This window comes from Apium graveolens, chromosome 9, assembly GCF_009905375.1.
Source record: "Apium graveolens cultivar Ventura chromosome 9, ASM990537v1, whole genome shotgun sequence".
Lineage (NCBI taxonomy): Eukaryota > Viridiplantae > Streptophyta > Magnoliopsida > Apiales > Apiaceae > Apium > Apium graveolens.
In genome coordinates this window covers 170,083,682-170,108,092 of record NC_133655.1, presented here as the reverse complement: position 1 = coordinate 170,108,092, position 24,411 = coordinate 170,083,682, and the positions used below count along the sequence as shown (strand labels likewise).

At 33.3% G+C, this 24,411-nt stretch overlaps 2 protein-coding genes across 2 annotated transcripts; both read left to right on the top strand.

Annotated features, from left to right (window-relative positions):
• Positions 1-1,194: 1,194 nt before the first annotated feature.
• On the top strand, positions 1,195-11,802 carry LOC141683797 (uncharacterized). Its single transcript, XM_074488562.1, has 8 exons — positions 1,195-1,579; positions 3,624-3,733; positions 5,323-5,379; positions 5,474-5,773; positions 8,371-8,618; positions 10,434-10,740; positions 10,820-11,093; positions 11,309-11,802. The coding sequence occupies exons 1-8, from the start codon at positions 1,238-1,240 to the stop codon at positions 11,561-11,563; spliced, it is 1,893 nt and encodes a 630-aa protein (XP_074344663.1). The 5' UTR covers positions 1,195-1,237; the 3' UTR covers positions 11,564-11,802.
• A 5,576-nt stretch (positions 11,803-17,378) lies between these two features.
• On the top strand, positions 17,379-22,140 carry LOC141684609 (octanoyltransferase LIP2, mitochondrial). Its single transcript, XM_074489664.1, has 2 exons — positions 17,379-17,536; positions 21,244-22,140. Exon 2 carries the CDS (start codon positions 21,247-21,249, stop codon positions 21,931-21,933), a length of 687 nt encoding a protein of 228 aa, XP_074345765.1. The 5' UTR covers positions 17,379-17,536; positions 21,244-21,246; the 3' UTR covers positions 21,934-22,140.
• The last annotated feature ends 2,271 nt before the right edge of the window (positions 22,141-24,411 follow it).

Here is a 24,411-nt window from a genome sequence, read left to right as displayed (position 1 = left end):
TTCTTGATCCTCCGGGATAGGAGCCAAACCGCGTATATATTGGGGCGTCTGACCTTGTGCTTCACTCCGATTAACATGTCCACTTCCCCCAACTTCGGGGTATAGGGGCATCCTATAAGGGGGGTTAGTGGTCACAATAGTAGAATACTCATACCCAACGGGTCGAGGATTCACAGGTGCATGTAGCTGCTGAAGTTGGGAATTCGTCCCTTGAGGAGCCGGGGGATTTATCCCTTGTGGCTGAGGCTCAGTTGCCCCTATCTGGGTTCCTCCTTGGGTGGTAGCATAGGTCGAATGCGGGGGTATCTCCATGATTGATGAAATCGTTTGGGTAGTCCCAGCTGGTGTTCCTTCGGGGGCATTGCTCCCGCTCCATGTTCTCGCCATGGTTATTGTTATGCTTTCCCACATACAACGCCAAATGTTATGGATAAAAATTTAAGGTATATTAATTGCTTTATTTACTATTGGGATTCGTGAGCTTCGAGACTCGATTTGACTGCCCTTGTGTTCATGACTTAATCTGCCTTAACAAGATACCTACGTACCTTGCTCTTTGCCAAGGATCAAGTCAAAAACGTAGTTCTGATTTATGGGGTGAGGCCCCTTATATAGATGTTGAGAATCTTTGAATTGGACTAGGGTTGAGAGACTTGGTGGACAAGTCTCTGAATTAGAATGGAATTTGGATTCCTAGGAAGTAGGAAACCGATTACTTATCCTATGAGATTTCTTGGAGGCTAATCTCCAAGGAATTGTGTCCTTATTTGGACTTTATCATCAGCTGATTTATCCCTTATTAATTAATTACAAAATTAATTAATATTCAGGGTTTTGGCCCTTTCTAATGGGCTTAACTGTCAGTCCAATTCGGATATAATTAATGCGATATTAATTACGCAATTAGGATTTGTTTTACTCCCTATCAAATGTTAAAAAATAAATGTAATTAAATATCACATTAATATTATAACCATAATAAATTTTAGGTACATGTGAATATAAAATATTATAAAAAAAATTTAAAAATAGTATTTAAATGAATAAATTTTATTTATTGATAAATAAATAAAAGATTCATTAATTAATAATAAATAAATAATCTTTTTAAATTATACTTATATATTTTTGGTAAGAAGTGTATTTTATTTGAAAGTCCACGGAAAAATAAGCAAAAGTCCACAACAATCGTAACTTGCGTGCAACAGTTGTGTTTCACACATACATAAACAAAAACATGCTTTCCCATTTCCCCTCTTCTGTTTCTCACTCTCTCTCCACCACCACCGCCTTCTTGTCTCTCTCCCACCATCTCTCTCTCCCTCGATTTCTCTCTCGATCTCTCTCCAAACCCCTTTTTCGTTTTTTCCATATTAGCCCATCCTCAGCTCTCTCTCAAAACCCATCTCTCAAATCCTCTAAAATGGACAACCCAGAATTATCTATTGAATCTGTTGCTGATGATTTCAATAAACAGAGCTTGAGTAGCCCTAAATTAAAGCTTGAAGATTTTAATTGGGACCATTCTTTTGTTCGTGAGCTACCTGGTGATCCAAGAACCGATACAATTCCCCGTGAGGTATATTCTTGATTTTTGGGGATGTTTAGTTTTAGTGTTCAAGTTTAAAGATTGCAACTTGTGTTTGTTTGGTGGGTGCTTGTGATGTGATGCTAATTTTTGTTGTGTGGGAATGTGAGGTATATAGAAAGTTTTGATTTCATTTATTGTGATTGTTACACGGGACATCTTGACTTCATTTGTTTAATTAGACATTTAAAGGATCTTGACTTCGTTTGTTTAACTAGACATTTAAAGGATAGAATAAGAGGCTACCTTATCAGCAAGAGGGGCGTTGCACCATTTAAATGGAAATTAACCCTATAATGAGAGTTTAATTCTGCTTTTAGGGAACATGGTTTAAGTATATAGCGGTTCTTTGTGAGAACTTGGACTCATGGGAGTTTTAGCATTAATATAAGTGTTCATGAAGAAATGCTTTGGCCCAGTAAGAATAAATTGAGCCCAAGTACCAAATGGGTATTGAATCCAGCTGTTAGGTGAATCCTAAGAAATCTTTTAGGTGAACCTCAGGAAGTCGCAAGTTTAAGCTTGATTACTAATATGAATGATCATTATGTTAAGTGAACACCATTTACCTTTAGGTGATATCTGTGTATCCTCAGCTATTTACTAATGTAAGAGTAGGCAGTTATCCCTTGGAAATATTATGTCAGAAGGGGTCTAATAAAAATCAATTGCGTAGAAATATGATGTAGTTCCCCTTCCCCCATTCCAATCTGTTTTCTTATCAACAGTTTTGACATACACTATCAGATCCGTTATTGTGCAACATCTAATTGAATCTTCTTTATATTATTATTTTCTTAATATTTAAGCCAAAACTTTCTATTTTTAAAAAATATCAAAATTTCCAACATGTTTTAAACTGATTTCATTGGCAATCTTGTTCTTATAGATGCACTGAGTGGTCGGTACGCATACAACACAATGTTTGTAAGTACAATTACACTTTTTTGAGTGCTCCATTCATTAAAAAGATCTTTTTAGGAATTTTCCTTCTAACGTGTTACCCACTTAATAAATATGCAGTACAGCTCCCTCTCTCACACAAACTAGCACATTTGTTATATATATATATATAGTAGTTAGTTGTATTGTATATCAACCGGTCTTTTCGCAACATTGTGCTTCACCAATCTATCTTTAAAGGATTACTCTACTCATGCCGCATTGCATGTTGGATTTTTTTTGTTACTATATGATCAATTAGAGGAGTATAAATACCTACACACCATTCTCCCACCGATACTCTAACCCTCAACCTCTTACTACTAAAACCAAGGGGTATCTGCTCTATGCCAATTAATCCATTTTAGACTTATGTGAAAGGAAATGTCCTTCTTTTAAAAGGATTATGTGTTGCTAACAACTATGGATGAGTGTGTCCAGGTAATTATATGTCACATATCCTGGCACAACTTGGAATGTCAATGTATCCAAAAATGTGCAATAAGTTTGGTGCAATTTAAAGGCGGCAATATAAATGTTGGTTATGTTAAAGATGGAAACCAAATGAGGTTAAATATGTGTAATTCAACCCAGTGGGATTCAAAAAGCACCAGTCAAATCTGGCATGAAGAGAACAATTATGTTACATAATCTTTAGAACTAACTACGTGATAATGTTTAGAAATAATATAAACCTTTATATGAAAAGAAAAACTATGCAACTTTTATTTTTCGCCCTTAATGCTTAAGCTCATTAGTTTGTAAAAATGTTAATTTCCATAGATGGAGTCCCTAGTATTTTCAAAAATCATTGGGAGTACATCTTGGAATAAAATAAAAGCCTACCAGCTCTAATGTTTAGTTTTTATTAACATTGGATTTGCCTTTTTGTATTTATTTTTCTATCACTTAGAAGTTACACCCAAATTATAGACAGAATTATCTTTCCTTCAGAAGAGTTATGTAAAATAAAGAGCTTCTGTTTATATATTAAAAAAAATTACACTACAAATTAAAAAAGTGTATACAGTTATTCTTTCTTAAACAGTTTTTACCTATGTAATTAATGTGTTCTGTCTTGTTTATTATGTAGGTCCTGCATGCTTGTTATACAAAAGTCTCTCCATCAGTTGAGGTGGAGAACCCAGAGCTTGTCGCGTGGTCAGAATCAGTTGCTGAGTTGCTTGATTTGGATCTTGGAGAGTGAGTTACTCTCTAATGATGCTTTTGTTTTAGCTTTGATTAATACTATATATAAAAAACATTTAAGACAATTATCAATAACAGCCGATATGGATAAGGGAGAGTGTATCAATATACTGGAGTTTATTTCAAGTAATTTTAAATATTATTACTATCTGAGAATTAATATTGCTTTGAAATGATCTTTTGTGAGAATTCGAAATATACTTACCAACCCCAACTTCTTCTCTCCTTACCCCTCATACACCAATTTGATGACACTTAAACCAGCTAACACATAAACTGACATGTTCATGTACCTAGATTGCTAAATTTAATATTATAATGTAGCTAATCACACATCATTCTCATTGTTTAAATCAAAAGTAATGGACTATATATATATTTAACAGGGATATTTATATACACGTATATTATATTTGTGTGTATATGATTATCACATCTGTGTATAGAGACACAATTTGGAATTAGAGATTTACTAGATTAAAGCTATGAAAAGAACATAAGAGTCACCAGAGGGTGATTGATGATGAACGGAAATTACCAGTTAATTTATATGTTATTAAGTAGTTTATATTTGTTTAGAGTAGAGATAAATAATGTATTTATCTATATGTTTTATATGTGGGGTTAGGAGTTATCTAATAAGTAGTTTATTTACAATAAAGCCCAAATGTTACGGACCTTAGTCCATTAGGTTTAATACTAGAGTTTTAGACTCTATATAAGTAATGTAATTCCCCACATTTTTATGTAGCTTTGATTATACATTTTTCTTGAGAATAATATTGATTAATTATTCTTGGGAATCGTATAATTCATCATTTGTTCTCTTATTATCGATCTTGTTTTATAAATCGTTTTTTTCTGCAATTTTTTCCTACATCAGTGTTTTTCCTAAATTTCGGGTTGGGTTTTTGGGTATAATCCATGGAAATTAAAACAAACTTTCACAAGTAGTTTCAATATCCTAACTGATTGACTAGTCATAGGCTTGATAGCACTGCCAGTAACTTCAAAGCTAGTGTAAAATGAAATTTAATATGATATACGAAGTAGAGTCTACTTATTGAATAAATTTTATTATTTTTAAGTAGATCTTGATGCTTGTTCCTAACATGTTATATGCTTGTATGTACTATTTCGTTATTTTATAGAGTGTCCTGCATTTTGGCATGCTAAATTAGGACCATCTCTATTCTTTAAATTTATTTGAACTGAGGAACTAACCTTTGTTTTGCGCTACCTGGCTCCCTGCCTTTCTATCCATGCTGTCTGTGCTTCTGATTATCAACTGGATTTTCTCCATGATCAGTTTGACCTGTGATTCAGTTCTTGGCACTTGTAGTAATTGAGATGTACTGGAAACCATATTAGATTCGAGATTGGACAGCGAGGGCTTCTATTTATAACCTAGTTCCCTTGTGGAGTTATTTATTGTAGTTGCTATTGGGAATTATTTTAAATATATTTAAAGCATGGACCTTCTCTACGTTCACTCATTATATTCACTATTTTATGTAAATTTTCTCTCTCGTCACCATACACTATTTCAATATGTAGGCAACTAATATTATAGAGTATTTCAGATTTGAAAGACCTGATTTTGCACTCAAATTCTCTGGGGCATCTCCATTGGCAGGAGGGTAAGCATCATGGTTCTTTTATATCTCTGATTAGGTGTTCATTTAGAGCCTTCTCATTCAGCTCTGCTGACTTCTTCTTTTTTTACTTTCTCAGAATGCCCTATGCTCAATGTTATGGAGGGCATCAGTTTGGGATGTGGGCTGGTCAGTTGGGTGATGGTCGTGCAATAACGCTTGGGGAGGTTTTGAATTCGAAGTCCGAAAGGTGGGAATTACAGCTCAAGGGTGCTGGAAAAACACCATACAGCCGTTTTGCTGATGGTCTTGCAGTTTTGCGTAGTAGCATCCGTGAATTCCTTTGCAGCGAAGCAATGAAGAGTTTGGGAATCCCAACGACGCGTGCACTTTGTCTTGTGACAACAGGGAAATATGTTAGCCGTGACATGTTCTACGAGTATGTTCTACAAATATTATATTAAATATTTAAATATGGATGACACATTGCATGAGTTATCTTATGAAGTATAAGTATAAGTTTATAATTTGTATAGCTTATGTACTTGAGCACCCTTTTTTGACTCAAAAATATATTCTCTATATAAAATTACTGTTGACTCAGTATTTTACCTCCAGTTTGCTATTGATGCTTTTGTATTCTTATGAGAGGGACTTTAAGGTTTTTAATACGTGTTGACGATTGTTCAGAGGCCGTTCTCAGGATAGGTTTTCCATTTATATTAGTGCATTCCAATTTCCAGGTGGAATTAAAGATGTTCTATGTTTGTTTTGTGTTCGGACCTTGTTTGGATGTTTCTTCATTGAATGGCTAGTTAGGTAGTTGTTTTGATGTTGAGGGCCATTTATTATGTGTTCGTTTGTCTAACCATACAAGTTAATAGTTACTTAGCAGATACCTGAGAAGATAAAGTAGTTGTACCTTAGCCATGGTATAACATTTTAAAAGCTGGAAGAGCTAGAAGAAAAGGTAAGAAAGCTTGGTGGCCGCCTTAGCCCTTAGGGAATTCTTGTCTTATCTTTCGCTGCCCTACTTATCTCCTACAGTGGGTGTATAAAGGTAAGAAATGTCAGGGAGCTGGAGGTTCTTATCTTTGAGTTACATCGACTCAAGAACTAGTATTCTAACCCCTTGTATCTATTCCTGGGGAAGTTCTTTTATATAGGTCCCGGGCACTTGCACGTCTGATATATGAGAATCAGATGGCACTCGTTAAAAATAATATATTCTACAACTAGCTGTATAGTTCGTATCTAACCCACCTCATCACCCGAAGACTGGTCTATACTTACCTGTCCCGGGCGCCCACTATCGATTCACTATGGTCAGCATGAACCTCTTATAACTTAGCTCAAGTTGAGATTCTACTTTCTCGGAAGGCTTGGTCAGCTCCAAGAAGACTGATACGGAAAAACTATAGGGCTTATAGAGATATAGAGAATGAGAGGGGCTCACCTGATGCTGACAAATAATTCACTATGTCAGCGTGAACTTCTAATAACTTGGCAGGCTAAGTTGAGATTCTACTTTCTTGGTAGGCTCGGTCAGCTTCAAGAAGACTGATACAGAGTTAGAATAGGGCTTACATAGATATGGAGAATGAGAGGGGCTCAGCTGACGCCGACAGTAGATTTTTTTATAGATGTGTAAAGTCAATGCGAACTGTAGGAATCATCATCTGCTGTGTTAAATTTTCTCTCAATTTCAATATGGAATCTCCTAGCAATGCTTTCTTTGCCATTAGTAAGTGAGATATATAGTTAGTACAAGTGACCAGATTCTAGATAACACAACTCAGTAAGACCTTAAGAGCTAGTAAGAGTTATGAAAAATTTATTAACTATAATTCATGAAAACCGTTAACTGAATTTTTGTGCAAATGCACAATTTGAAGGCAAAGTGTATATTGTAAAGTAATACTAATATTGGATTAATAAAAATTTGTTAGTATGAATATATTATATATCTGATATTTTGATGGTAAGTTCTTTCTGTATTTAATAACCAACTTAGCAAAATCCGCGAGAATGTTACCCTAATATAATCCTAAATCGTTGTGCAGGAAAAGTAGAGGACAAAATATAGGAATAAATAAAACCATTAATGGTACTCAAGTTCGAGATAATTGTACTAAAATATAACAGAGAACTAGTTATGAAGTATTTTTCTCGTCCCAGGTATGATAGAACTCCTATACTATAGAAGTGCTTATTATAAGAAAATATATATATCGTGCTGCCAAGACACCATTTTTTTGTCTTCTGGATGTAGTTGGTAGCAGTTGATGAGTGTAAGGACAAATTGATTGAATGCAATATGTCTATTAAGATATGACGGGTTTTTGGACTAGGTAATACGTTCCCCAAGATGTTGCTAAAGGGGCTGTATTGGAACTCTTTATAACTTCATTGTCTTTTGCATAAGTTTGTATTGAACAAGTTAATTATGAAGCTAAATCAGGAGATGCCACACCAATATTTATGCTTTCGAACAAGAGTTTCGAAACCAAATTCTTTCTGTTAGGCACATGAGATTCTGAGATCAAAGGTGTGGAATGGTGTATCACACCTGATATGGGGGAATGCTTGGTGGGAGATGACCAGTCCTTCAGTTCACAGGCGTCTAAGTTGCATTTCTTTGCTACATACAGATTTAGTGCTTTTTCGTAAACTGAGTTTATTAACCCCCAAGTAAAAGTATGGTCTTTTCAGTGGTATTCATTTTTAGATTCGGGTGTGGGAATTGTGCCTAATCCTGCCAACAGTTTGTATAAAGGTTAAAAACTGCAGTATTATAATTGCCATAAATGTTTCAGTTTCTTATGTTGCTCGAAATATTGCAAAACTGATGGTTGTAACTTTAATATATCTTTTTTGAAGGTATGGTTTTTCCAGATGAAAAAGCATACCAGATCTCTTATATTAGTCAATGTCATTAAATAAGAGTTGTGTTTGTTTTGAAATGTGGCTGCAGTTGTGTCGAGTGTTTTAGTATTAAGTTGGGTATCTGATTTCTGATTATTCATGTGATTGCAGCGGAAATCCAAAGGATGAACCTGGTGCTGTAGTTTGTAGAGTTGCTCAATCCTTTATACGTTTTGGTTCATTCCAGTTACATGCATCTAGAGGAAAGGAGGACCTGGATATTGTCCGTACTTTGGCAGATTACACCATTAGACATCACTTTCCTCATATAGAGAACATGAGTAAAAGTGAGAGTTTATCGTTCAGTACTGGAAAGGAAGATAATGCAGTCGTGGATCTGACTTCAAACAAGTATGCAGGTAATTATTTTGATATGGAGGGGCTATATCATAATTGCTACCTTTTTAAAATTCAATGAGATTATAAAGATTTAGCGTACAAGATTATCTTTTGTTTTTTATTTTTTATGGACATAATGTACATGCAGAGACACTGTAGCACGCAAGCAAACTTTTAGCGACACTATAGCACGCAATCAAACTTTTTTCAAGTGTTGTAGCATGGTCTCATATTCCTCACAAAATGAATATATTATTTGGAGTTGTACGAACCTCCTGTTCATCGTTGTTCATTTATAATAATTACTGTTGGCTCTTGTAATCATATTTTTAATCTAAATGCGAAGATATCATAACACTATCTTACATCACATTGGTTGTGTATGTTTTACGTGTCTGAACCTGTAGAATAGTAGCTTTCAAATTCATGTACATAGTAAAGTGTCCAGTGTCTGAAACACTGATAAAATGTGCAATTTCATACTGTATCTCAAGCAAGATCAGCGGTAGTAAAATAACAAGGATCCAAAGAATATATATATGTAGACATATACAGAACATACGTATCCATGTCTTTCATCCTTCCGCAGTCTTCAGAAAGGATTTCTGTTTCCAGTATCTCTCCATCTGTGATGTTGCACCATGGCCTTTTTTAAATAGCATAAACATATATTTAGGTGTCAAGTGTTAGGTATTGCACCTATTTCGTCTTTTAGAGTAGTCTATTATTAGTGTGTGTCTGGAAAGCAGGGGTGCAGCACCCTCCCTACGTACTGCGCACTAAATACCTTCAGGTACGGGGGTGCACCGGGGTGCGGCTGTATACGTACGGGGTACGCCACCCGGCCTGTCCCCGTATTTTGCAGATCGGATTCGTGGGTTGCGGGAAGGGCAGAGTCCGTAATTTTTCGTTGACTTTCACTTACCAGTTTCAGTTAGAGGAGCTCTAATTTGAGAGATGACAGAGGCGGCCTGATCGTCTCTATCCGTTCATCATTCGTTGTTCCCTTCCTTTTCCGTTGATATCATTTAGGGCATGTTCTGTTCATCTACGTCCTTGTTTCTAGATGTGTATCAGTGTTATTCTGTTGAATTTCAATTGATTTTGGTTTGGGTCAAGTATCGTGTATGTATATATCAGCATTTTGTTGTTATATATGGGCCTTGTGTTTTTACTTACTAATTAATTATTAATATTTACAAATTGTTGATTTGCTCATGTATATTTGGCTATTTAGGATGTTGAACTTGCTTATTTGACAATTTTATTTAATTAAAATTTTAACTCTATTGATTATAATATATATTATTAACACCCGCACCGTGCTTCCTAGGTGTTTGTTGAAAGATATAGGTTTGTGGTTAAAATTTCAAAGACAGGTGTTTGTTATAGCTATCTAACCATTGCCCAGCAAGGAACTAATAAAAAGAATGCAGATTTCTTTTTCTGTTTCTCTTTTTTTTGGGGGGGGGGGTCTTTATGGAGATCTGAAGGTGTTCACAAGTGTATTTGCAATTTAATATTGTTTTAAAAAAATCAATGTTTAGATTGTTTAAATTGAGCAGCCCTTGGTTCCTAAATCTTTCAGATCCCAAGTCTGTAAAGTTTCTTCTTATATTTGTTTGGGTACCGGTTGCACATTTATGTATGCCATTAATTGTATTCACAACTGGAAAACATCTCAGTATCTCATGGTGACACCGGAGGATTGATTTATCATCTGTTGCTATATTTAAATCTTTTGAATAATATTTTAGGACTTCGGAGTTTTATACAGGAGACCATGCCTCACTTTCAAGTTTCTTATATGCTATTGTGTCTTTTGTTCGTAACAGCTTGGGCAGTTGAAGTTGCTGAGCGAACTGCTACTTTGGTTGCAAGCTGGCAGGGTGTTGGTTTCACACATGGAGTTCTTAACACGGATAATATGAGTGTCTTGGGTCTTACAATTGATTACGGTCCTTTTGGCTTCCTGGATGCTTTTGATCCCAGTTACACTCCAAATACTACAGATCTTCCGGGCAGAAGGTACTGTTTTGCAAATCAGCCTGATATTGGATTATGGAATATAGCACAGTTTGCATCAACAATCTCAGCTGCCCACTTGATCAATGATAAAGAAGCAAATTACGCTATGGAAAGGTATTCTTAATTTGTGGAAGTTAAACAAGCTGGCTGGTTTTCTGTTTATAGATATTCATGTGTCCAATATATATTACAGATATGGAACCAAATTCATGGATGAATATCAGGCCATTATGACCAGAAAACTAGGTCTGCCGAAGTACAATAAACAGTTGATCAGTAAACTTTTAAATAATATGGCTGTTGACAAAGTTGATTATACGAATTTTTTTCGTATACTTTCCAATATCAAAGCTGATCTTAGCATACCAGAAGAGGAATTGTTGGTTCCTCTGAAGGCTGTTCTGTTGGATATTGGCAAGGAGAGGAAGGAGGCTTGGACTAGCTGGGTGCAAACATACATACAAGAGGTACTAGCACTTTATATCTTTCTAAATTTTATCATGTTGTACATAAAATGATAGGATAGAGACAAATGAAAATTGTATCCCAGGCATAACATTCATACGAAGAAGCTTAAATAAGTAAAGCTAATATTGATGGGAGAGGACGAGGATCACTATAAAAGTTTACTTTGTGTTGCATGTTTTCTCACCAATTTTTGTTCCTCTTCTGGCATGTTCAGCTCGTTGAAAGTGGTATACCGGATGAGCAGAGAAAAGCATCAATGAATTCGATAAATCCCAAGTATGTCCTTAGAAACTATCTGTGTCAAAGTGCTATTGATGTAGCCGAGTCGGGTGATTTTGGAGAAGTTCGAAGGCTTCTTAAGGTTATGGAAAGACCTTTTGATGAGCAACCAGGAATGGAAATATATGCCCGGCTCCCTCCAGCTTGGGCATACCGCCCAGGTGTATGCATGCTCTCCTGTTCGTCATAAGTTGACTGATATATCCTTGATACGTCATAATTAATGGAATTTTGGAGATTGCAACTATATTAGTTATGTATACTAGTGTGTAACCTTTTCCATGATGCCTGTCCATGGGGCTTGCTTCCTTTTTTTTCCGTAAATGTTCTTCACGGCGAACAGGTGCCCTTAATATTATGTAAATTTGATGTTTCCTTTGTACTAGATTTGATTTGTTACAGATAGAAATGCCATAGATTATTTTTTTTCTTGGTTTTATTAGCTTATATAATCCATATTTTTGGAAGCATATTAATTGATTGTTCAATCACTCTTTGTTAAAAACATTTCTTAACTCCATTAATTGTTTCATCACTTTTTGTTCAACAGTTTCTAGAAAAACAGTCCTCATCACTTTTTGTTCAACAGTTTCTAGAAAAACAGTCCTCGGGAATTCTTATGTAGTAGAGCATTGTATGAAGGGTTTTAATCCTAACAATCAAGTGTTAAATCTTCACAATCCTTATATCTTTATTTTACTAACCCTTAGATTTTTATTTCAAGGGTTCAGATTAAAGGATTTTTTTTACCTTCTGCTATAAATATCCGCGAGTATAGCGGAAGGTAAAAAAAAATCTTCAATCCGAAACATTGAAATATAAATCCGACGTTTTTGAAATAACGTGTTATTTAAACGGTCTCTAAACCAATCGTGGGTCAGGGACCAAGACCCTTGTATGAATAGCATCAAGATGCCTTTATATTTACATGCTCATGCACCAGCTAACAAGTCCCCACAATAGAACTTATTATCTTCTGGATCTGGCGTAAGACAACAAATTATCTAATATTAACTGGTACTCCTTTATCAGTGAGTTTCATCCTCGACTATCTTGTTTTCATTCACCGTCACAGGTTCCATGGGATTTATTATGCTGCAAAAAACACATATTTGAGTGCGGTCCCATTCCAAGAAAATACCTTACGTGTCCCATTATAACCGCACTGAATTTATTACGCACTTCGTCCTTTCAAATATTTACATTTGGATTGGGAACCCATTAATATTATATGTATAAAATGTGTATAGCGGAGAGAAGCCGTAGATGTAATTATTTTAAAAATTATATTTTTTTTACTATTTTTGTAAAATTTTAAAATGTAAACAATTGGAAGAGAAATTCCAAAAAGAAAAATGTAAACAAATGGAAGGGAGAGAAGGAGTACAATCCATAATTTAATTTTAACAAAAATATTATATTCCGTGCTATGCTGAGGCTATTTTAATAATTTTATATTTATTTTTGTGATAAATATTTTAAATGAATTAAATTCTCAAAATAGGTTTAGCAATATTTATATATATTTTAGTTAGAATATACTTGTTTAAGACTGTGCGATGCACTGACTTTATATAATTTTATTATATTTTTTTGTGAAATATTAATTCGAATTGAATACTTAAAATTTAAAAAATATTGTTCGCTCAATTTTCTTAAATAATATGATTTCATGATAAATATATTTATACATGTATATGTTCTTAATTTTTTTAATTAGAAATATTTTAAAAAGATAATATAAGTTAGTGAACAATATAATTTTAATCATATTTTTATGTGTATTCATAAAAAATTGTGATTAAATTAAAAGTTAAGTTTAGTTCAGGTCAATAGTTATGATTAATCTTATATTAATTTTGTTTTATTTCGGATTAAAATTCTACATTATTGTGTTTTATCCCGTATCAATAATTTACTTTAACGTGTTTTAACTAAGGCCAATCATCAATAGTTTACATCATTGTGTTTTAACCTAAGACTCGTTGCACCGACCAAATTCAATTAATTATTTTTAATTTGATTATATTTTTTTAATCTCTGATTAATAGGATAATTTTGTTTTTATCCGGATAAATATTATATATGAATTTTTTAGTTGGTCGGATTATATTTTGATTTTTTTTAGTTTAGACCAATTGTATAATATTTTTTAGCTGGGATGAATAGTTTATGTTACAATTCAATATACTTTTTTAGCTGGATCAATATTTTTTGTTATTTTATTATATATTAATATTAATCAAATACGACTAATTATATTTATTGTTAGGTAATGAATCACACATAGAGGGGAGGTGAATGTGTTTTGGTGTTTTTCTGCTTTTTTGAAGTGTTTATGGTGATAAATAAAATAAACTAAAACCTTGTAGTGAAATGTGTGAGTACTGAATTTGAACAGGTAAGAACAGTGAACACATATATTTCAAAACTCACTTAATTTTATATTAAAATTAAGAATATTTTGTTACAAAATTTATAGGCTCTTTGTTGATAAAGTGTTTAGCTTCTTCCTTGAAAGAATATAAGATTTATGATCTAAATTGTTATAGCTAACAAAGGACTAGTGTTAATTTTATAGAATAGTTAAACACTGGTTTACACAATGTGTAATAAGAAGTGTTAATCACTTTAGCAGCATGCCATTAATCTTTCCATTTTTGACTTAGCATATTTTTCCATATTGTGTTAACTTTGATCTTCCTTTTTCAGTTAATCTTGACATTTGATCTTGTACTCTTCAATCTGCTTTTATAGACTTTTCAAATCAGTGATTGATTTGTTTGTTGATTGATAATCTTGGATATTTAACTGGTCTGCATCTTATACTTTGAGTTTTACCTTGAGATCTCCAGTTTGTTATATAGAGAACTCAACATCTCGATAACTATAATGGCTTATCGAGATCTCTCATTACTCTATTGTTGATATGACTTATCGAAATCTCTGAGTTCTCTAGTGTAAACTTGACTTATCGAGATCTCCGAGTTCTCATATGGACTTGACTTATCGAGATCTTTGAGTCCTCGAATGAACTTGTCTTACCGAGGTCTTCATTTCTTTGCATGTAGAATTTACTTATCGATATCTCTGAGTTCTCGAGTGATATTTTCACTTGTCGATATCTCAGAGTTCTCAAGTAAAAAAATGATTTGTCGATATCTCCAATCTTCATATCTTCAAATTGGCTTGTCGATATCTCTGAGACTTCTCTATAAGCTTTTCTTGACTTATTGATTAGTCATTCTGAAGTTCTCGAATGAACTTAATATGTGACTTATAGACTTCTTCGCTTAGAATGTTTTTCACCAAACAGATTTATTCAACTCCAAGTTTTTTCACACTTTCTCTGAGGCATGATCTTCATGATCTTCTTCCAGACCTTATTCTTAGGCTTGAGACTTTTTACAGAAAAATACTTGAGTCTAATCTATTTACATTTTTACAGACTTAAATGTTACAATACAAAATGCAAACTTAGATTATAATACAACTTACTGAGGGTTGTCCATTTGATTTAGTCTTATTATAGTACATGCATGTCTTGCACAACATTTATATTGCTTTAAATTTTATTATATATATGATTAATAATATAATTTTATTTTAAATCGAATAAAATGTGTAAATTATTTTATTTTATCTTATCTCGAGACAATATTTATCTTCTAACTGTATAGATATATGTATTTATAATATCTAATAGATATTAATATCTATTTTATTAAACATTAATTAAATTGGTTGTTATAGTAAAGATTGTTTTAGAATTTAGTTAAATAAACTTCAATATTAATTAAAAGAATAAAGAGTTTAATATGAATAAAAATTTAAATTGATTATAAAAAGTTTACTTAAACTTCAGTTATAATTATATAAAGTTCAATACAAATTATAATTCAAACTAAATATTAATTATAATTAGAATTGACCGACCGATCGACCAACCGACCAATCAAAATTTTAATATTTCGTCTATTATAATATAGTATAGATAGATGGATTTGTAAAATAGCTAAGCCCGTAACAATAAATTTTAATTAATGAAACTCTCGAAAAAAATGTTTAAAACGAGCCTAAAATTTTAAGGTGTACAAACCTAATTATTCAAATATCATCGATATAATTTCTGTTATTTATAATATGGTAATTACTACAATTCATCAATCATCAATATATACTTAGATAAAGGAGAAGACAGAAGCGTTTAGGTGGTGCCTCTCAAATCGTCTCATTTTATTTTTCTAATTTTCTCAATTTTTTTTAGTTAATAAATATCAAAAACTACTAAATGTATTATCATAATTCGTAATATTCTCCTCAAGCTTCTGCAAAATCTTCCGTTAATTTTTTTGAAATCAACTTATCATCATAATGTTCTGGTAAAATTTTTACCTTCTCTTTAAATAAACTTACCATCTTGATATTTTCCTATTTTTCTAATTTTCTCAATTTTTTTGAGTTAATAAATATTAAAAAACTACAATTACTTTATATTCTACTAAATATATTATCATCGTTCGTATTATTCTCCTCAATCTTCTACAAAATCTTTAATGTTCTGGTAAAACTTGTACCTTCTCTTTAAATAAACCTACCATCTTGATATTTTTCAAAATTTCCTTTTTAATATCATTTATTCTCCTTCTTCTAAAATCAACTTACTATATTACATTTTTTTTCAAAATATTCTTTTAAATTTTAGCATATGAAATATTACAAATACAATCAATCAATATGCTTATATAAAGGAAAAGACGAGTGTGGTTAAGTGGTGCCTCTAGAATCGCTCGATTCTATTTTTATATTTTTAAGATTTTTTAAATTAATAAATAGAAAAAAATTTAATTTCCTTATATTTTGCTAAATGTATTATCATCGTTCGTAATCTTCTCCTTAAGTTTCTACAACATTTTTTTTTAAGATTTTTGAAATCAATTTACCATCATAATGTTCTCCAAAAAACTTTTACTTTCTCTTTAAATAAACTTACCATATTCCCCAAAAAAAAATTCTAATATCATTTATTCCCATTCTCCTAAAATCAACCTACTATATTATATTTTCTTAAAAATATTCTTTTAAATTTTAGTCTATGAAATATTACAAATACAAGCTTCTATAAATATTTATTATCATTTATAATATTCTCCGGAGATTTCTACAACATCTTTCATTAAATTTTTTGAAATTAACTTACCATCATAATATTCTTCTAAAAGTTATTTTTTCTTTTTAAATCAATTTATCATCTTCTTTCTCCTAAAATAACTTATTATACTATATTTCCTAAGAATTTTATATTAATTTTTAACCAATGACACATTACAAATAGAAGTATCTATAAATTTGTTTTCTCAATATTTTTTAAAATCAATATATTATATATATTTATGTAAAATAGAAGACGGGTACGGGTACGGTGATATGACACCTCTCATATTGTTTCATTTATATATGTAATTTTCTTATAATTTTATATTATTAAATATAAAAAATGTTACATTCATTAATGACTAAAATAAACAATGTAGTTTTATCGTATTAAATTTGTGAATAATGAGAGAGCGACTCATTATAGTAAATATATTTAACGAGAGAAAGATTTTTTAAATTTTTTGAATTATTATAATTATTTATTATTCAGAATGACCAAAATCATGTAAAAATATATAAAAAATGAAATATTATTTTAAAAGGCCGCTGCGAAACGCGGTTTAGTAAACGAGTTGTATTAATGTTTGAATTCTGGTAAGTTCATAAATGTCATCCCAAGACATATGTAGTATGTCCAAGAAAGTATCTAAGTGTCTAAGTATCTAATTTTCAAATAAATATTTTATAACATATAAATAACATACTTATGTATTAATTTTCAGAAATATATAATTCAATTTTAAATATAATTATATGACATATATAGTACATATATATATATATAATTTGATAAAAATAAAGTATAAGAATTGGGCCATGACCCGAAAACAGAGCATACAATCGGACCCAAAAATTAATCCTCAATCCGATCAGACCCCGTCCACAAAATCTGTTCCTTGTCCACTAAACCAAAATTCACACACACCACACACACTGATATCTCTCCTTCAGAAGGAGTCCTTCTTGAATCAAAATTCTTGACTACTGATACGGATCTTCATTTAAGGTACTCACTCTCCTCATGTATATTTATTACTACAGTGTTTATATATATATATATATATATAATATAATATAGATTTTCATTTGTGTAATGAGTTCACTCTAGTCTTATTTTTTACATCACCTGAAGCTTTTTAGTATTTACTGTAGTTTCTTCTTCTTATGCTGTCAAATTTGTCAAAAGTTTACATCTTTATGAAATTATTGCCTCGTATTTTAACTGTCGGATATATTGAATGTGTTTGGACAAAGGTTAGTACTTTATTCTTTGGAATGTTGGGAGTTTAGGTGGGTTATATAATGGAATTTATGTCCATAATTTGTTTTAAACGGGGGCTTTTGTTTCGTAAAGTATGTACAATGTGCTGCTTTAATTTGTTTTAGTATCTAGATTATGCGTCAACAACAGCTGCATTACAGCTTCCTTTAGGTGTGTACTTTGCTTATATATGATTTAGAATTGGGAATCACACTTCCCGAGTCTTAGATTTTGGCCTTTTTTAGTGTAATTTTAAGATAAAAAGGCCTCAATTGCGCATCTGAAATTGGTCCATTCACCACTCACATGACTTATTTGACAATATTGTAAAGGCAAGTTTTTTTAGTAACCTATAAAGCATGTTCAACTTGTGTTTAAGCCAAAAAATAGTATATCTAAAGCCAGGATTTATTTGCCATACGGAGTTATAGGTGCTAAAATGAGCCAACGTTCTGACTCTGAGATGTCATATTTTTGGGCTCTTCTCGTTTCTGTGCTAGTTGGGGTCTTACACGTGGGACTTGGTATGTACTTCACTCATGGTCGTAAAACAAAGTAGCAACAACACAGGAAGTCTACAAGAGGATCTGTAACAAATAATTATGTATGGATGTGTGAATGTATGGAAGGGTTGTTGGGTTGCTAAAGGAGATAAAATAGGTAACTAATAATATGTTAATGGCAGAATAAAGAAGGAGCAGACTGAAAGAGCAAAAATAACGAAAATGAATTTGGCTAGTACTGGTATAGTGGTGTGTTTTATCCAGAATGTAGGTATTTGTTGTTTGCACATTTAGCGGCTATATTGGGCGGCCAGGCTTTCATGGAAAGTTAATTCTTACCGTGACTATTGTACCTGAGATATATGACATATGGATCCGGGTCCTTTACAATCGATGACTATAATTATTTGTTTGCTAAAACTTTTTGCGGATAAGATCAACACTGAAAATGATGTGAAATCAGGACGTTTAATTTTTCTTTCCTTTAAAAAAAATTGACCATAACACCTAATTTTAAGTAGCATGCTGCCCAATATACCCAATCTCGCTAATTTTGACATTCTTACCCACCACAACCGCCTCTCACAAAGGCGTATCTTGCATAATAGTCCTATCGCAAACATGACTTCTAACCCACCTGCATATGCACCCACTAACTATCACTCAAAATTTACTATTAAAAAAAATGGTGTGTACATATAAACGCATATGTGTTATAATAATAATATATGATACTAGAAAGGGCCTGCCTCTAACAATATGTATAAATATAAACCTGAAAGGAACAGACGTACAAATCATAGAAGGAAGTTAAAGTTATAAAATAAAAACACATACACAATCTCTATAATTGTATCAGAAGAATCCGAGATTCATATTTGGAAGGTAAGCAACTTCTGCCCAATCCTTTCTAAATTTCAACTGAAGAAGCCTACAAACCCATCCATCAAATAAATCATTTTCACAAATGAAACAAATTTCAATTGTTCCAAAATCAAGAAACCACCTACTTAAACACCTCAACAAACGTATTTAATCCTGATACGTCTTAGTTGGTAATGTATCAACTTGATACTACTCATGTAGAGGCGTAATATCTGAATCGTAATCTGATGGGGAAGCTATGGCGGCGCTTCTGCATATAGTGTGGTTGGCGGTCATAATTTTAAAGGAAAACCAATAGTGTGATACTACTCCTGTATGGGTGTATCGTCGTGTTTCGTGATAAAGCTCGTAGTTCAGGTGTATCAGGATGATATGTCTTATGTGTGGGTGTAACAACTTGAGATATCGCCTCATGTTGGTGTAACAAGTCAAATTTTTTAGGGAGAATTTTCAGCAGTTGGCGTGATAACCTGATACGGCACCGACAGAGATGTGAGTTCAAAATACAGACACCAGTGGAGGCGTATGCGGTGGGTATTTAAGACCATCTTCAGCCCATGGGTATTTAGGCATAAATCAGCCCAAAAATGTGTATCCAGGGCTTTCACTCTTTTTCTTTTTTAATCGTAACTAGTGGAACGCCATGCCGTTGTAATTTGTATATATAATATTATTTACTATTAATCGTTAATCTTGTTTTAACTTGAAAAATAGAAAAGAAAAACTCCGATAAATATTATTCTTCAGATAAGAGACGTGAGTCTCGTATCCTCTTACATTTAGAAAGGAAAAAGAACTGAGGCTAATTAAATAATAAAGTACTACGGTTGATGCATCTTTCTAGCACTTGATTATTGTTAGCGGAGGTTAGCATCTTCAAGCTCATTTTATACACGAAATCTATGATGTTTATTATAGCCGAGTTCTTTTTTGTTCATATTGGAATGCGAATTAATCTTATTGAACATCTCTTTCAATTTTTGTTTTTTGTTAAATTTTTTGATTTTTTTATTGCGGTTAAAATGTTTGATAAATTTCTCGATGAAAAAACAGATGGTAACAATAATTGATTACTGGGTGGTTGCTCTCTACTATGTTTTTGCTGAATTGGAGTCTGTTCTTGAATTAGGTGGTAGGTTATAACATATTCATATGTTATAAGTATTGTTTTTTTGTCAGGGTTATTAGTATTGTTTTTAAATATGAATGACATACACAAACAGTCAAAAACCATACATTTGTTTACGTATTCGATGTGTATACATGGGATGGAAATGCATGTGATGTTTACTATCTGACAAGAAATTTGCAAACTCACCTGTAGTATTTTGCGGTGGGAAGGAAATATTGATCGATTTTTATCGAGTATCGGGATGGGGTAGTTAGAGAGGAACAATGGGGATAATTACAAGAATACTAGAGAGAGATGAAAGCTGTGTTGGTCTCCAATTAAAAATATATACCTTTCCTGGAGTTAGTGAAGTACTATGTTGTTTAATAAGCAACCATGAGTGCATATCTTGGATACGGAATGGATGAAGTAACCTATGGATGTTTGACACGTGTCTAGCTTGGCTTTTGAAGAGAGACAATGTATTGATGAGAGTTTAGACTTGAGTTGAGAACTATTTTTTATTCTATTGTATCTTTTGTTCTTCATTTCTTTTTAGTTCCCTAACTTGATGAATTTTCAATTTATTTTCTTCGGTTAATCTCCTTCATTTTTTTATTTTGCTGCAAAATTACATTTAATTGTTATTTGGAGCCTTTAGTCTGTTACAGTAAGTTTACTACACTTCTGGATTATTGTTGGCTAATAAACTAATTCACTACTAATTATCGTTTAATTGTAATTTGGAGCCTCTAGTCCATTACGGTAAGTTTACTACACTTCTGGATTATTGTTGGCTTATAAACTAACTTACGACTAGTAGTTCTGCTAATACCATAGATAAGTTTGCATGTGTATGCCTTCTCTTTTAGTAGGTATTAGATCTCAGAATGAGAGACGCTAAGTTTTAGGTCATATGATTGCCATCCGAATGATTGTATTGAGCTTTGCAGGGAATGAGAATTCCACGGAAACTTGAGGTTTGGAGAATGGGCACCATGAACTACTTGAATGCACTTAAACTGCAGGAGAAGCTGGCTTCTGACAGGAAGGCCTGTAAGATCTCTGATACTTTGTTGTCCTTACAGCACCCACCTACATATACCCTTGGTAAACGGCGGACTGATCACAACTTGCTGGTTTCCGAGGATGAATTAAAAACTATGGGAGCAGAACTTCACTATACACAGAGGGGAGGGGATATTACCTATCACGGCCCTAGCCAAGCCATCTTGTATCCCATTATTTCTTTGCGGGATATTGGACTTGGTGCTAGAAACTATGTGGAGAAACTTGAGTTAACTATGATCAATTTGGCATCTACATACGGTGTTCAGGCTCGTCCAGGACGAAAATGTGAGACTGGGGTTTGGGTCGGGGAGAGAAAAATTGGAGCAATTGGTGTTAGAATTTCTTCAGGGATTTCCTCTCATGGTTTGGCGTTCAACATAAATCCTGATCTAAATTATTTTAAACATATCGTGCCTTGTGGACTTGCAGATAAAGAAGTAACATCTCTGACAAGAGAAGCAAACGCCGAGCTTCCTACTGAAGAAGTAATTGAGGAGCAATTAATTGCTTCTTTTGCACAGTTACTAAATTACGATAATATAGAATGGAAAGACAATGCATCAGCATCATAACACTTCAGTGACCAATGAAACCAGCTTCAAAGCTTCTACAGTTTTGATATTGTTGTTCTTGTAATCCTCTTTTGTATGTGTAGCACCACAGAAGGAATATGTTACTAGAAGTTCAAGGTTTATAGTATGCTTAAATAAAAGAGACATTTCACATATTTTATCTTCTGTTTTGGAAACTTTATAGGAAGAATGTGATTTTTTTTTAAATACTTTTACTTTGGCATTCAAAGAGGATTGGTTCAAAACTTTAAACTTGCGAATACGTTACAAAGTTGATAAATCTTACACTTTGTAAGCCATTATATAGCCCATAGATACATTCTTGCTTCTGATTCATCTCAACAATGGGTTATTACTCATATTTACTGTGTATATTATTATTAGTCTTACCATAATCTGCATTTTCTCAAGGCGCAGATACAAGCACCTATAGATAGGGAATTTAAACACAGCACTTGAATTCAAAGCCCACACGCATGAGAAATGGAGACTTGAGTGCCTAAAACAAGTGACAATAGAAAGGATAGTAAGCCACTGCTACAACTTGAGGTAGCCAATTGTGCGGGTTTGAACAGCCCGCTCGGGACCGGCTCGTACGGAAACCCGAATTTATTCGGCCCGAACCGGGCCGGTCCAAACCCGCACAATTCGCTAAAATCAACGAGCCGAATACGAATCCATTTTTAAAAAACTGGGACTGGATCAGACCGCACAGAATCCGCACGGGCTGCACAACCCACACAGGCCCGCAGGTGTAGCCTACAACACTTAAACATAACCTAAGGACTTGATAAGACATCATCTCCAATGTAGCCAACAAGGTTTGTCCCAAATGCTGTCTGAATCTCTTGCATCTTTTCAGCCGCCAAGAGTTTCCAGATCTTGGTAATTTAGTAATAGTATCATTAATCCGCATCTGAAACTCTTCTCACTCACTTTTGGCATCATTTATGTGACACTCAATTGCCTCAAGCTCGCAAACCAGGGGCTTTGAATCCGAATAGCTCAGACGGCTCACCAGCCAACTTACGTTGAATCCGAATTTCCGCAACTGGGCAAATACATCCCTGTATTTAGCAATTATCCCAGTATCAACATCAGTCATCCCATCCCTATACTAGGACACTCTTAGACTTGCTCTTACATGATGGGATTTCTTGGCCAAAATTATCATTAATTTCTTAGTAAGAAAACTAGGCATTTTCAAACAATTGTAGTGTACAATATAAAGGAACAGAGAAGATAAAAATATAGTAATAGTGGTTTTGAAATGAATCAAAATGCAAACCACATTATTAATTCAGAGTTTACAGGCAAGCTACTTAACAGATAAACTCGGTAATTTTCAGATGAATAGCGGTAAACAAACCAAATATGAAGCACACATGAACGAAAATGGAACCAATAAAAACAATTCCAGTAAACAAAAATCACACCACAGTAAACACGCCAATGAAAATGAACTGGCACAAAGAGAACACACAAAAAGCATGAGCTTGAGTGACAGAGCGCTTACTAGCACAGTTCTGAACCAAATATAAAAAATAAAACTAGCAATTCACATAGGCTGGACACTTTCAATATTGCAAGCGTGATGATGCAGAGAGAAGCACACAACAGCGTATAGCTCAGAACACGTAAACTTACTACTTTTCCCAGAATATTAAAAAAAAGGGTGGTGGGGGGGGGGGAATCTGCAACTCAGCAGAATTCTTTCCAAATGAAATACGATAGGCACATGGAGAACACGCCAATATAGATAATTTATTTCACTCTTGTGATGATCTTCTTCCAAGGAGAATTTGTGAGCAAGTAGTCAATGACATGATACATAGTCCCGGGGGGCCGTGTATCAAATAGTCCTGGTCCTCGCAGGGAAATGATCTCCAGGCTGGCTAACGAAGAATGCCCGTATACCCATAAATTTGGAACCATCTGAAGACCCTAAAAAGTTGAAGAATCATATTTTTGAATGCAGTGGTCACATATGCAGTTTGGATATTATATACTACTATTAAATAATCATTCGCTTGAGAGTATAATTTGGAGGACATAAAAGATACCTCAATTGTTGCGCTTGAAAGTTCAAGAAAAGGCGTGTCCCTCACTGCCTTGAGCATGGAAATAAAATTTCGCATGGCAAGTTGAAGTTTCTCTGGTTTCCCCACTGTCCCGTTCTGGCAATCCGAATTATCAAAGAAGTCACCATATTCCTTCTTAATATCTATATGCACCTGTTTTATACAAGGGAATCCTTTTCTTACGGAGAAGGCTGATACACGTGGAGAACAATATTTCAAGTACAATAGACTAGGCGCTGAAACAATATATGTATATTGAAAGACGCTCGAGTTTTGGACAATCTATGAAGATAGACTTTTCATAAGAATTCATTTCTAAACTTTCAACCAGCGTTAATTCCTTCACACTTTGCAACCCCCAAATTTTGTTACCAAATCTAACATTTTTAAGAAACAA

Coding starts and splice junctions, on each gene's coding strand:
- LOC141683797 (XM_074488562.1), top strand. CDS start 1,238: ATGCTTTCCCATTTCCCCTCTTCTGTTTCTCACTCTCTCTCCACCACC. Junction 5,380..5,473: donor GCATCTCCATTGGCAGGAGG/GTAAGCATCATG, acceptor TTACTTTCTCAG/AATGCCCTATGCTCAATGTT. Junction 8,619..10,433: donor GACTTCAAACAAGTATGCAG/GTAATTATTTTG, acceptor TGTTCGTAACAG/CTTGGGCAGTTGAAGTTGCT.
- LOC141684609 (XM_074489664.1), top strand. CDS start 21,247: ATGAGAATTCCACGGAAACTTGAGGTTTGGAGAATGGGCACCATGAAC.